At 45.2% G+C, this 14,021-nt stretch overlaps 1 protein-coding gene across 3 annotated transcripts; it reads left to right on the top strand.

Moving 5' to 3' along the window:
• The first annotated feature begins 1,567 nt into the window (after positions 1-1,567).
• On the top strand, positions 1,568-12,639 carry CENPA (centromere protein A). Of its 3 annotated transcripts, none has more exons than XM_032212018.1 (5): positions 1,568-1,997; positions 4,557-4,676; positions 7,296-7,405; positions 10,935-11,012; positions 12,102-12,639. In XM_032212018.1, exons 2-5 carry the CDS (start codon positions 4,595-4,597, stop codon positions 12,234-12,236), a joined length of 405 nt encoding a protein of 134 aa, XP_032067909.1. In that variant the 5' UTR covers positions 1,568-1,997; positions 4,557-4,594; the 3' UTR covers positions 12,237-12,639. The 3 variants fall into 3 exon arrangements, with proteins under 3 accessions (XP_032067909.1, XP_032067908.1, XP_032067907.1); XM_032212017.1 differs by having other exon boundaries at positions 1,569-1,997; positions 4,593-4,676; positions 7,293-7,405; XM_032212016.1 differs by having other exon boundaries at positions 1,569-1,997; positions 7,293-7,405.
• Positions 12,640-14,021: the final 1,382 nt, after the last annotated feature.

The following is a 14,021-nucleotide window of genomic DNA, read 5'->3' as shown; positions in this document are numbered from 1 at the left end:
GGTAGGCAGAACCAACACATGCACAACTGGACAGCTGGTGTTCATGCGTGCAAGCACACCAGAAACGGGAAGATCGTCTGCTTTTCTGGTTCGTGCACACAAGCGCTTCGGCACTCGGTGCCGAAAAGGATCACACGCACTCCCGTTTCGGCACTTGGTGCCAAAAAGGTTAGCTGTCACTGGTATAGGATCTCCTGCTTGAGCAGGGGACTGGACTAGATGACCTCCAAGGTGCCTTCCAGCTGTATTCTGATTCTGATTCATCACTGGAGGTTTTTAAGAATGAAGACTGAACAGTCACTTGTCTGAAATGGTATGGGGTCTCCTGCTTGAGCAGGGGGTTGGACTAGAAGACCTCCAAGGTCCCTTCCAGCTCCATTCTGATTCTGACTTCAGCTCCTGGAATCCAGCATAGGTGGGTGGAAAATTTTGGTGTTTGAAGTCCACACATTATAACCCTTGCTAAGGTTGAGAAACACTAAGCAAGTGTTGTCCCCGATTCGGATCTGAGCCAGGTGCCGAAGCCAACGAACACCAGGCACGAGGTGCAGGTTTTGTTTCCTTTTACAGGTAGTCCTTGACTTAAACTTGTTTCGCTTAGTGACTGTTCAAAGTTACAACGGCACTGAAAATGATTTATGACCATTTTTCAGACTTACAACCGTTGCAGCATCCCCATGGTGACCTGATTTAATCAGTCAGATGCTTGATAGCTTATTTACCTTTAGGATGGTTGCAGTATCTCCAGGTCACAAGATCCATTTTTTTCTGACACCGCAAAGTGTGTTTAAGTGATTCACTTAAATCATGTGGCCAAATTTAACTGCAGTGATTCACTTAACAACTGCGGCAACAAAAATCGTAAAACAAGGGAAAACATTTTTCATTTAGCAACATAATTTTTGGGGGTTCAATTGTAGCCCCAAGTCAAAAACTACCCTAAAGGACTTTTCTCCGTTTTATCTTCACCTATGAGAACAATCCCAAATAGCTAAATTATTTCATGGTCATCGCTGCCTCTAAAGGTTCAGGGCGAAGTTATCCACCTCTGGGCAGCCAGTTCTGATCTCCAGGGGTATTCATTTCAAAAGGAAACTATTCCTTGTGAGGCCTCGGGCCCGGTACTGGGCCTCGGCCCAGAGGTTGGGGGATCCCTGTGTTAAGACTACAGCGCCCCTTATCCGCAGCCACTGATTAGACGGCGCTTGGAAGACGCCAACTTGAGAAATGACCAACCGACTGCTCGTGCATCCACGAATATCAACGGTGCGTTTTTCTCCTTCTCTCCGTCTGATTGGATAACAGCGACATTCAAACGCCCCAATTGAAAACGATGGATTCGATGGGTCGCGTCAGCGGGGCGGGGAGTAGAAGATATTCTGGCTCGTCTATTGGCCAAGAGTCCCTCTTGCGCCAAGCGTCAATCAATCGACCTCCCGGAAGGAGGCTCTCATCCCTTTCCCCCGCCCAGGTCTCGGCCCCGCCCAGGTGTCCCAGCCCCGCCTCTTCATTGGGAGATTCGGTCAGCAGTGGCCCGCCTCCTTCCCCGGTGAAGATTCGAACGCCTTTTCTAAAAGAGCGGATTGGCTCTCTAGCGAGGGGCGGGGCTCGGAAAGCGTGGCGCGAAGGTTGAATGTAGCGGACGGGAACAAGAAAGGGGCTCGTTCGGGGACCCGCTGCCGCTGCCGCTGCCCTTCCCCACTCCCGCCCCCGCCCCAGGTGAGAATTTCCGAGCATTGTGATGTCACCGCCAGGAATCCGTGCCATTGTGACGTCACGAGAGGCACGGGATTGCTCCCATCGGTGGTGACGTCACAGTTAAAAACCCCCAAGTTTCTGAAGTATTTGCGGGAATGGTAGCGGATCCCTGGCCGAAATCTATTTAGCATCCTTGGCTAGCTGAGGTCTGAATTAGGATCGCTCCCGTAGAAACAAAAATCCACTTTGGGGCTCAGGCAGCGGTTTGGCTGTGTCGGCATTTGCTACCCGGCTTTTAGGTATGAACAAATTAATTGCATCGATTAATGAATTGCACGTAACTGTTTCTTTCCTGGGACCTTTAGGACTGGAGACAGCTTTTGTTGTTGTTGTTGTTGTTGTTGTTGTTCTTCTTCTTCTTCTTCTTCTTCTTCTTCTTCTTCTTCTTCTTCTTCTTCTTCTTCTTCTTCTTCTTCTTATTATTATTATTATTATTATTATTATTATTATTATTATTATTATTATACAATTGTATCACAGCGGCCAGTTGTTTCGCCGGATTTGGCATTGGTTACTAGTCGGGCCCCACCCAGGGGCCTAGGACGTCGTAACGTAATATGCGTGCAGATCCAAGCAATGCGGCTTTTTGCATTTGACTGATGGTGATTTTGTCAATTTTTAACTGTTTTAAATGTAATTCCAGTGCTTTTGGAATAGCACCCAGTGTGCCAATTACCACTGGAATTATCACTGCTGGTTTGTGCCATAGTCGTTGAATTTCGATTTTTAAGTCCTGGTATCTTGCGATTTTTTCATGTTCCTTCTCGGCGACCCTGCTATCACCTGGTATTGCGATGTCTATGATTGTGACCTTATTTTTCTCAACCAGTGTGATGTCTGGTGTATTATGCGCCAGTATTTTGTTGGTTTGTATACGGAAATCCCACAAGATCTTGACCATCTGATTTTCTGTGACTTTTTCAGGCTGATGTTCCCACCAGTTTGTTGCTGTTTTAATATTATAATTTTTGCACAAATTCCAATGGATCATTTGTGCTACTGAATTGTGCCGCAATTTATAATCAGTCTGCGCGATTTTTTTACAGCAGCTGAGAATGTGATCAACAGTTTCGTCAGCTTCTTTGCAAAGTCTGCATTTGGCATCATCAGAGGATTTTTAGATTTTGGCCTTAATGGCATTTGTGCGGATAGCTTGTTCTTGCGCAGCCAGGATTAGTGACTCTGTTTCTTTCTTTAATGTACCTGTTTTTAACCATAACCAAGTTTGTTCCCTGTCCACTTTATCTTTTATTTTTTCCAGAAATTGACCATGCAGTGCTTTGTTCTGCCAACTCTCCATTCTTGATTTTATCACATCTTTTCTGTATTCTTGTTTTGTCTGTTGGGCCTTCAGTAGATTTTTGTTCTTTACTTCGATTAATAGATGTTCTTGACTTTCTTTTAAATAATCAGCCAGTGCATGTTTTTCTTCTTCAACTGTTTGCTTCACTTGTAATAATCCTCTGCCACCTGATTTTCGGGGCAGGTAGAGTCTATCAGTATCACCACGTGGATGTAAACTGTAGTGCATTGTCATTAGTTTCCTGGTTTTTTGGTCCAAAAGGTCCAAATCAGTTTGTGTCCAGTTAACTATGCCAGCTGTGTATCTTATAACTGGTATTGCCCAGGTATTTATGGCCTTGATTGTATTTCCACCATTCAATTTAGATTTCAAAATTTTCCTAACTCTGTTGGTGTACTCTCGTCTGACAATAGTTTTTACTTCTCCATGCTTGATGTTATCCAACTGCAGAATGCCTAAGTATTTGTAGGCTTCATTTTCTTTGCATTTAATTAGTTGGCCATTGGGCATTTCAATTCCCTCAGATGCAGTGATTTTGCCCCTTTTTATGGATACAGTGGCGCATTTTTCCATGCCAAACTGCATTGAAATATCGGTGCTGAATATTCGGACTGTATTTGTCAATGATTGGATTTCTATTTCTGACTTTCCATAGAGTTTCAAATCATCCATATATAGTAAATGCGAAATTTTTTCAGCTTTTTTGGCTGTTTGGTAGCCTAATTTCATTTTTTTGAACCTTCCTCCTTTCTCATCCGGGCTTGGGACCGGCAATGGCGGAGTTTTATTATTATTATTATTGTACAATTGTATCACAGCGGCCAGTTGTTTCGCCGGATTTGGCATTGGTTACTAGTCGGGCCCCACCCAGGGGCCTAGGACGTCGTAACGTATTTTCGTAATATGCGTGCAGATCCAAGCAGTGCAGCTTTTTGCATTTGACTGATGGTGATTTTGTCAATTTTTAACTGTTTTAAATGTAATTCCAGTGCTTTTGGAATAGCACCCAGTGTGCCAATTACCACTGGAATTACCACTGCTGGTTTGTGCCATAGTCGTTGAATTTCGATTTTTAAGTCCTGGTATTTTGCGATTTTTTCATGTTCCTTCTCGGCGACCCTGCTATCACCTGGTATTGCGATGTCTATGATTGTGACCTTATTTTTCTCAACCAGTGTTATTATTATTATTATTATTATTATTATCTATTTGTCAAGCATCTATAAGATAACATAAGTATAAACGTAATTATGATTACATGACATGGATATGAATAAATGGGGACATTAGGACAGGGACGGTAAGCACATGATGGGCTTATGCAAGCCCCTTAATTGTTGAACTCCCCCTCCTTTAATCCCTGCAACTCAGCTATTAGGTTTACTAACTGTATTCAGCAAACTCATGCGGGTGATCATTAACAGAAATATCCCCCTTATCATTAAAAAAAAACTTGAAAGAGTCTCAGCATTTCTACCCATGTTTGCAAGCACAGATGCTAATGTTGGAATCTACCCGTCCAAATGATTAGGGATGCACCGCCGCCGATCGCCACGCCGAGGGCAACCCTCTCCCTCTCGTCCTGGACCGAGGCAACCCCCACCGCAAGGAGAAGGTACGAAATTTGGATCATTGACTGGAACAAAAAGCCTAATGAAAAGAAGAACTGGGGTGACGATAGCAGTGAGTGTTCCAATATCTCAGGGGCCGCCCCAAAGAAGCGGGGGACAACCTATACTCCAAAACACCTGAAGGCATGACAAGAAACAATGGGTGGGAAACTAATCAAGGAGAGAAGAAACCTAGAACTAAGGAGACATTTCCTGACAGTGAGAACAATCAGTGGAACAACTTGCTCCCAGATGTTGTGGATGCTCCAACAATGGAACTTTTTAAGAGGAGATTGGACAATCATGTGTCTGAAATGCTATAGGGCCGTGATGGTGAACCCATGTGGCACATAGAGGCCTCTCTGCTGGCACGAGAGCCGCTGCCCAGCTGAGCTCCACCAAGCACAGCCAGCTGATTTTCAGGTCTCTGCAAAACACTATACAAGCCATCAAGACTATAACTGTATACATCCAACAGGAACAGGAAGTGCCTCACAGGAGCAGACAGAGATAAATCCTAGAGAGGCAGGAAATGCATCACTGAACAATGGAGATGAATGCTAGAGAGGAATAAAACTGTATACAAGTCTGACATAACACCTATAACAGCTTAGGCATGTGGGGGAGTGGCACACACCCCCCCCCCCCCGTGGCCCTTTTTTGGTCCCAGGAGGCTTCAGGGAGGCCTTCTAGTCCAAAACAGGACGTGGGCAGTCGCGGTGCACGCATTGTATTATGGGTGTGGGCACGTGATTAGCCATCACTAGTCTAGGGTTCCTGCCTGAGCAGGGGGTTGGGCTCGAAGACCTCCAAGGTCCTTTTCAACTCTTATTCTATTTCTTGATAACGAAATAAACTAGGATAATTAGGATTAAGGTTAACCGCTACCGCAGGCTCTTCCCCAAAACACAAGGGCTCAGACGTAAACTTATTGGTGATTCTGGGGAAGTTGTATGCAATAGAAGAGCTACAAGGTCCCTTCCAACTCTGTTTTCCTGCAGTTGAAAGAAAGAGGATTTTTTTTTCCAGCTGTAGCTAATCTGGGCAAATTACCCCTTCTGAAGCTTTGGAGATTTTATCGGAATCCCTCAATTTAGGAGCAGTGATATAGAGGTTGAGCCCAAAACGTCTGTTGTTAAGCGAGACAGTTGTTATGTGACTATTGCCCCATTTTGCCACCTTTTTTGCCTTAATTGTTAAGGGAATCGCTGCAATTGAGGCTAGTAACCCAGTTTGTAAGTGAATCTGGCTTCCCCATGATGAAAGAAATGTCCTTCTGGGTTCAACTCCAAGTGGGGAAAAAGACACTGGAGACATGGAGGCTGCTTGGAAAGATGGTTTATTGTTGGACAGGACCACATGGCTTGATCCCTGAACAGAAAAGGTGATCACATGCTTCAATGTTGGTGGAGAAGAAGAAAAGGGCTGAAGGAGGGGCTTGCTAGGCTTTTTATACCCTGTTTAGTCCCACCTCTCTGTTTCCTGTTCCTGTGTAAGAACTGTATTCTGATTGCTTGTCAGACTCCCATGGGGCCATGCAGGGGCTACTCTCTAGGCTGTGATGAGTTCTCAGTTGCCTTGTGGTCAGTTGAGTAAAGTTCCAACATTATCATGCCTTTACTCCCATCCCCCCCTGGGGCTGCAGTGGAGAAGTCTTTATTATGTAAAGTGGACTAGCTTGGCCCATTTGCAATTTTTTCATGTTCTTTCTCAGCGACCCTGCTATCACCTGGTATTGCGATGATTGTGATCTTATTTTTCTATGATTGTGACCTTATTTTTCTCAGAACTGGTTCCAGCTCCTTCCCCCACCTGTCTGGATGGGCAGGAAGCTACAGGCAACTATTCTGTCTTTTAAAAACATGTTTCTTTTTCATATCTAGAGAAATATTCTGCCTTTTCAATATTTCCTAGGATATTTCATTTTTCTGGGAGAGGGCTGGATGATAACTTCCCACACCCATTTTCAGAAATTACTTGTCAGAAATTCGCAAAAGGGGATCACATGACTCAGGGATACTGCAAGGGTCATAAGTATGAACCAGTTGGCCAAACTTCTGAATTTTGATCACACGATCAGAAGGCTGCTACAAAGGTTGTAAGTGAAGAATGGAATGAAATGGAATGGAATAGAATAGAATAGAATAACAAGAGTTGGAAGGGACCTTGGAAGTCTTCTAGTCCAACCCCCTGCCTAGGCAGGAAACCCTACACCACTTCAGACACATGGTTGATTATCCAATCTCTTAAAAACTTCCACTGTTGGAGCATTCACAACTTCTGGAGGCAAGTTGTTCCACGGATTAATTGTTGTAATGGGTCCCTATTTTCAGAGCTGTTGCAACTTTGAACGGTCACAAAATGAACTGTTATAAGGCAAGGACTACCTGTACTGCCTGGAGATTATGATGGCATAGGGGGAAGCTGATCCATATAAATACCTGGCAATTTTGGGCTGCTAAGGCAGCTGTTCTCCATCATGGCGACTTTAAAAACGCACGGACTTCAATTCCCAGAATTTCAAGCCATCAAAGTTGGGAACTACTGAACTGAAACCTCTCTTCCTCTTGGGGGATCATCCTCTCTTTGTTAAACACCCCACCCCCTTTATGTCCTATCAGCAGCTCCACGGAGAAGGCGGAGATACAGGCCTGGCCAGCGAGCCATGCTGGAGATCAGAAAGTATCAAAAAAGTACTAATCTACTTATTGCCAAGGCGCCCTTTTCTCGTTTGGTAAGTTGATTGTGCACCCTATTTTGTTTTATTTTGTTTTCCTCTACATGTGGCCTCCTTAGTTCCCACAGTGTCCAAAATGAAACTTTTATCTAAGATTTTTGTTTGCACTGGTGATGTTACCTGCAGAATGTCTGCAAGGAAACCACCAAGCTCAGAGAGCACCAAGGACCCTTCAGAAGGTTATTATGCATTTCATGATTCTCTGTAAGATACCCATAGGCTCCTTTAACACACACCCTGTAAAATTTCATAATGATTCAGAGGCCACCCATTTTTCCCATCTCTGGTACAGATTGTCAGATTCACTGTTTGTCGGTCCCATTCACGGTGCAGATGTCCCAGGATGCCCCATTCAGCACCATATATGGGTGGGAGGGGGCAGCGGAAAGGGGTGCTCCATTTCTGTCACGACGGAAGCAGTGTGTGCCTGTGGAGGTCACTTGCTTGCCCCTTCTCTCTTTCTGTGGCTTCTACATTCTGCCTGATCTCTACATTCTTGATATCACGCTATTTGAAAAAAGTTAAAATAAAAGCACCAATATACATACTGAGTGTGTGGGGGGGTTCCAGCCAGTTCTAACTCTCCATTAGGCATACTGGATGGACTGCCAGTTCTAACCTCTTCTATAGAAGAGGTTCCACAAATCTACAGTGCCTTTTAGAACTGGTTCCAGCTCCCTCCCCCACCTGTCCGCATATCATCAAGACAAAGAGCCAGAGGAGGATTCTGGGAGTTGAAGTCCACAAGTCATAAAGCTGTCAAGTTTGAACACCCCTGGGGTTCTTTTTTCTAAAGGGTTAGGGGTGCAAGGGTCTTGTAATTTGACAGCTTTAAGACTTGCGTGCTTCAAATGCCAGAGTTTCTGAGCCAACATTTTGGTTGCTAAGCAAGAGTGTTGTTAAGTGAGTTTCATCACATTTTACAAGTTGGCCATGCCCACCCAGTCACATGGCTGGCAAGCCACTCCCACCCAGTCACATGGCCATCAGCCACTTCCACCTGGTCAAATGGCTGGCAAGCCACTCCCTCCCAGTCACATGGCCATCAAGCCACTCCCACCTGCTCACATGGCTGGCAAGCTACTCCCACAAAGCAGGCCACACCTACAGAAGAGGTTCTAAAAAAAATTGAAACCCACCACTGGTACACACACACAAATATATACACGTATGTATGTATGTACATGTGTATATGTGTATAGATATGTGTGTGAGTGTGTGTATAGGACGCAGTGGCTCAGTGACTAAGACACTGAGCTTGTTAATGAGAAAGTTCAGCAGTTCGGCGGTTGGAATCCCTAGTGCCATGTAACAGAGTGTGCTGTTACCTGTCCCAGCTTCTGCCAACCTAGCAGTTTGAAAGCATGTAAAAAATGCAAGTAGAAAAATAGGGACCACTTTGGTGGGAAGGTAACAGCGTTCCATGCGCCTTCAGTGTTTAGTCATGCCGGCCACATGACCAGGGAGATGTCTTCGGACACACACACATATACCGTGTTTTCCCCAAAATAGGCCCTATCGTGTTATTTGTGCATGCACTGAATATAAGCCTTCACACACACATCTGAATTTTGATTGTGTGGGGATGCAGCAAAGGTCATAAACGTGAAAATGGTCATAACTTTGAACGGGTACTAAATGAACTAAATAAAAAGTGGGCTTTTCCAGCAAGCCGGCCTGGCCTGAACAGAATAAAATAAATGATTAATTTAATTGTTAATTTTAATCTAAATTTTTTAAATTTTATTAATATTAACTGGGTTTGTTTTTTGGATACTTTATTTAATTTCCTCTTTAACTTTTGTAATATGTGTTTTTTTAATGTTGTACGCCACCCTGAGTCCTTTGGGAGAAGGGCAGCATATAAATCCAAGAAACAGAAACTGCTGTAAGTTGAGGACTACCTGCATTTTGGTTTAAAAACCACACAAGTGCCAATGCCTCCCAGCAGATGGCAGCACCTACCAACTTTGGCTGATGAAAAATAAAGATCATGTTTATTGTTGGATTGGATTGGATTTATATGCCGCCCTTCTCCCAAGGATTCAGCAGTTAGCAGTTAGACTTATATACCACTTCATAGGGCTTTCAGCCCTCTCTAAGCGGTTTACAGAGTCAGCATATTGCCCCCACAGTCTGAGTCCTCATTTCACCCACCTCAGAAGGATGGAAGGCTGAGTCAACCTTGAGCCGGTGAGATTTGAACCGCTGAACTGCAGATAACAGTCAGCTGAAGTGGCCTGCAGTACTGCACCCTAACCACTGCGCCACCTCAGCTCTTCAGGGCGGCGTACAACATTAAAAAAAAACACATATTACAAAAAAAAAAAAAAAATAGATAGAATATCCAAAAAACAAACCCAATTAAGATTAACAATAACATTTTTTAAAAAAGAATTCGATTAAAATTAACAATAATCAATAATTTATTTTGTTTTGTTCAGGCCAGGCTGGCTTGCTGGAAAAGCCTACTTTTTAGGGCACGTCGGGGATTATACGAAGCTCCGGGGGCAGCTCATTCTAGAGGGAAGGGGCTCCCCCTGGAGGTCGCTAGCCGACACTGGCCAATGGCATCCTGAGGAGGCTAACTCTGTGGGATCACACTGGACGGTGGGAGGCTACCGGTGGCAGTAGGTGGTCTCGCAGGTATCCTGGGCCTAAGCCATGGATCGCTTTAAAGGTCCTAATTAGTACCTTGAATCGTACCCGGAAGACAACCGGCAACCAGTTCAGGCCGCCTAAAAGGGGTGCAACATGGGAGCACCTAGGTGCCCCCCTGATAACCCGCACAGCCACATTCTGGACCAATTGAAGCCTATATGAGAATTCCTAAACGTGGAAACTCGGGTGAGAAATTAGAAAGAAACAAAATCAGAGGAAGGTAATGGCAAACCATTTCCTTCTGCCAGGAATCAAAGCTCAACACAGTCTCACGTTGGCTGGGGAGGACGGAATTTGCAGTATACATTGAGAGGTTAGCTGCCTGGACTGCTACTCATGCAGCTAGTCCTCGACTTAACAACAGTTCGCTTAGTGACCATTCGAAGTTGCAACAGCACTGAAAAAAGTGACTTGCGACTGTTTTTCACACTTACGACGGTTGCAGCATCCCCATACTCGTGATCAAAATTCGGATGCTTGACAACTGACTCACATTCGTGACGGTTGCAGTGTCCCGGGGTCACGTGATCCCTTTTTGCGACCACCTAATGAGCAACGTTCATGGGGAAACCCAGAAACCAACCGTGTCACTAATTTTAACAATTGCAGTAATTCACTTAACCAATGTGGCAAGAAAAGTCGTAAAACGGGGCAAAAACCCACTTGACAAATTACTCAGCAGCATAAATTTGGGGCTCATTTGTGGCCATAAGTTAAGGACCACCTGTATTTACGGAGGGGGTGGTGGAGAATAAGTTCTCAGCAGACTACAGAATTTAACGAAGCTACTCAGCAACCTGGAACAAAGGAAGCTCTCCCCAGGGTTTCTTGTCAACTCCCCTGTGTCTTTTCCACCCCTCCACAGGTACGAGAGATCTGCCTGGAATATACCCGAGGGCTTGACATGTTGTGGCAGTCTATGGCACTGCTTGCCTTGCAGGAGGTAAGAGTTCGGGCAGGGCTGAGTGGGGTCACAAGAAGGCTGATTTCAAGAACAGCGATGGGTGACATTCCCCCCCCCCCCGACCTTTCATTCTTATTCTTTTCCCTGTGAGAAAGTCCTTGAGAGACAGAAGGAGAAGGAGGTGCAGTGTAGGCAATGATCAAACTTTCTGAGACATTTGCCAAGTCCCCATTGCTTCTTTGGACTAAGCTGCCTGCTATGCTGTGCTGTGATGTGCTCATTCCCATTCATGCCATGCCTCCACTCCACTCTGTTCAATCTTAGATATTTATCTAATATAAATCCTCATTCTATCCTCTCTTTTTTTCCTCAACAACCTCCTCCCCCCCCTCTCCTTCCTGCTCTCCTTCCCTCTCTCTCTTCCACTCCTCCCCCTTTCCCCAAACCCTTCTGCCCAAAACTCCTCCTCCTGGATCTATGTCATATTTTGTACCCGTTTGAGTGTCAGGTTTCCTAAAAATACTCTAATTGATTCATGAGTATCAAGCCAAGTTTCAGTACAAAACTAGTCATTTATTAGCAGCACCATTAGGCAAGGCCATTTTGCAGTCAGATTTGAGCTTTGTTTGAATTATAGCCGAACTTTGCCCCTGTTCCTTCCCTCCCCTCGGTCTGTGTCATAAATCACATTCCCCAATGAGGTGCACCCCTCCCAAGCCTGCTGCAGTCATCCGAGATCCGACTCTAGCTGAAAGTATTCGTGGAATGCTCTCCTTCCCCCATTCCCTCACCATGACAACTTTACGAGTTGTCATTGAGCACAAACCACCTGAAACTGGCCATTCTCTGCCCAGGGCAATTTGGGTGCCAAGGGCTTTGTATGACCCTGCCTGTTATTTTGGAGGAACATCACAGGGGCAGGGCATGGATCGGTAATGGAGGCAGCAAAGGTAAAGCTAGGAGAGCTTTCTGCCAGCTTGAGAGAGGGCACAAATGGTACCCTGCCAGGAAGGGGGCGGTGGTGGCCCCCAAATTAACCGTATGTGTGTGCCCTCTCTCTCTCTTCCCCTCTTCCTTTCTCTCTCTGTCTCTTACGTCTCTCTGTCTCTTGTGTTTCTCCCTCCCAAGGCAGCTGAAGCCTTTTTGGTGCATCTCATGGAAGACGCCTACCTGTGCACCCTCCATGCTAAACGGGTCACCCTCCATCCAAGAGACATCCAGTTGGCTCGCCGGATCCGTGGCATCGATCAGGGTTTGGGTTAGTTCCCTTCCCCGAGCTGTCCTGGATGAAGAGGCGCCTTTTGGGGGCCCCAGAGCTGCAGGGGAGCGACCCCACAACTGCTTTGGAGGAGGGGGACAACCAAATTTACACACACCAGTCCTCAACATTCCATGGATTGCGAGTCGCAGCCTGGCCTCTTCCTGGGATTTCCAAAGAGCTTCATTGGTTGACCTCTTCTTCCCTCTCCCCACCGCCCTGCTCGGAAGGTGAGCAGAGATGGATCTAAAAGACGAGAGGAGAAATGAACAGCCTAATTGCCAGGAAGAAGGAGAAGAACCACCCAACCGCCCGTGTTTAAAGTACTTCTGCGGTCTGTGCTTTGAATGGAGCCTCGGGACTGAAAAGTCGCTTTCCGTTTTAAAGTTTGCCCTGTATTTTTGCACTTCAACCTTTAAAATAAAATCTTTTACCTTAATTGTTCTTCGGTATCCTGCTCACTGGGTCATCCTTTCCCTCCCCTTCTTCAGTCCATTGTTTGATGCTCGCCAGATCCTTTCCGGGAATGCCTGATTCCCATGATTCCCTGCTGCCTGGGAATTATGGGCTTTACCATATTTACTTACTCTATCCATATTTTTTAATGAAATAATCTAATCCAACGAACTTCCATCGTACCCAAACCAGCAGCTGAACGGAAACACTTCTGAATTAATTCCTACTTTTTATGCTTCACACATAAACACTCTGTTTTCTTTGTTATTTTCCCACCACAATGCTGCCATTTGCAAACACGTGTTTGTCCCCAAGTGTCTTGCTTCAGCTCCTTCCTTTAGTTAAAATGGTCCCCAATCCTGCTTTTTACAGATAATCCTCCACTTATGGCCATAATGGAGCCTGCCCATTGCAGTCATAAATTGTGACAGTCCTGAAGCAGGCCATCGTGTGACTGATGCGATTTTACGATTTTTTTTTTGTAGCAGTCATTAAGCAAACCATGATGACTGTGAAGCGGATTCATGGTTGTTAAGTGAATCCATTGTTTGCCGATGGGGCATTTCTGGCGAAAACTTGAAATGAATGCCAGTTTTTGGCAAGAAATGTCACTCGTCAAGTGACTGCAGGATGGTGCAAAGAACTGTAAACGTGGGCTGGTTGCCAAGCATCTAAAATGCAGTCAAGTGATCATTGGGGAGAGGTGGGGATAGACTTGGCTGTTGGAACTTTGGAAGAAGGTCGTAAGTATCCTTTGGGGTGTTGCAACCAGTCCTAAGTTGAGGACTACCTGTGGTTGCTCCTGGTCAAATCTGCACCGCTTCCTTCAAGAACTGAACAATCCTTGATTTTATTTATGGCTGCCCTTTTTCTCTCTCTACTTTCCTCCATTTAGGGCAAGCACTGTTCTAAAATATCTTTCATTCATCCCTCCCCTCTGCAAAAGTAGTCATATACTCCCTTTTGGTATAAATGCTATTGATTTTTGCCCCACTCCCTCGAAGGCTAACATTGTTTTTCCTGGGATTTGCTGCTTTATGCCCTGATTCTAATGCCACTGATCTGTTAGCATCCCCAGTTTAATATATAACTCTAATGCCCCTGATGTCTGATTTCAACTTGCTTATTTGATGAGGCTATTGTTTTTCAGAATCTTATCTGGTCCTTGATATGCCCAATCTTCCTTATGCCCTCGCCTAGGGAGTCATCACAACAATCCCTTTTGTATTGTGGTTGCGTGTATGGAGAAGGGCTTGAAAGAGATTGGGGGGGGAAATACGAGTGCAGTAAATGTGCCTTTAATAGATCAGGAAAAGCTCTCTTGGTTAACCCAA

This window comes from Thamnophis elegans, chromosome 2, assembly GCF_009769535.1.
Source record: "Thamnophis elegans isolate rThaEle1 chromosome 2, rThaEle1.pri, whole genome shotgun sequence".
Taxonomy (NCBI): domain Eukaryota; kingdom Metazoa; phylum Chordata; class Lepidosauria; order Squamata; family Colubridae; genus Thamnophis; species Thamnophis elegans.
The sequence above is the reverse complement of the archived record's forward strand: the minus strand, read 5'-3'. Positions and strand labels throughout refer to the sequence as shown.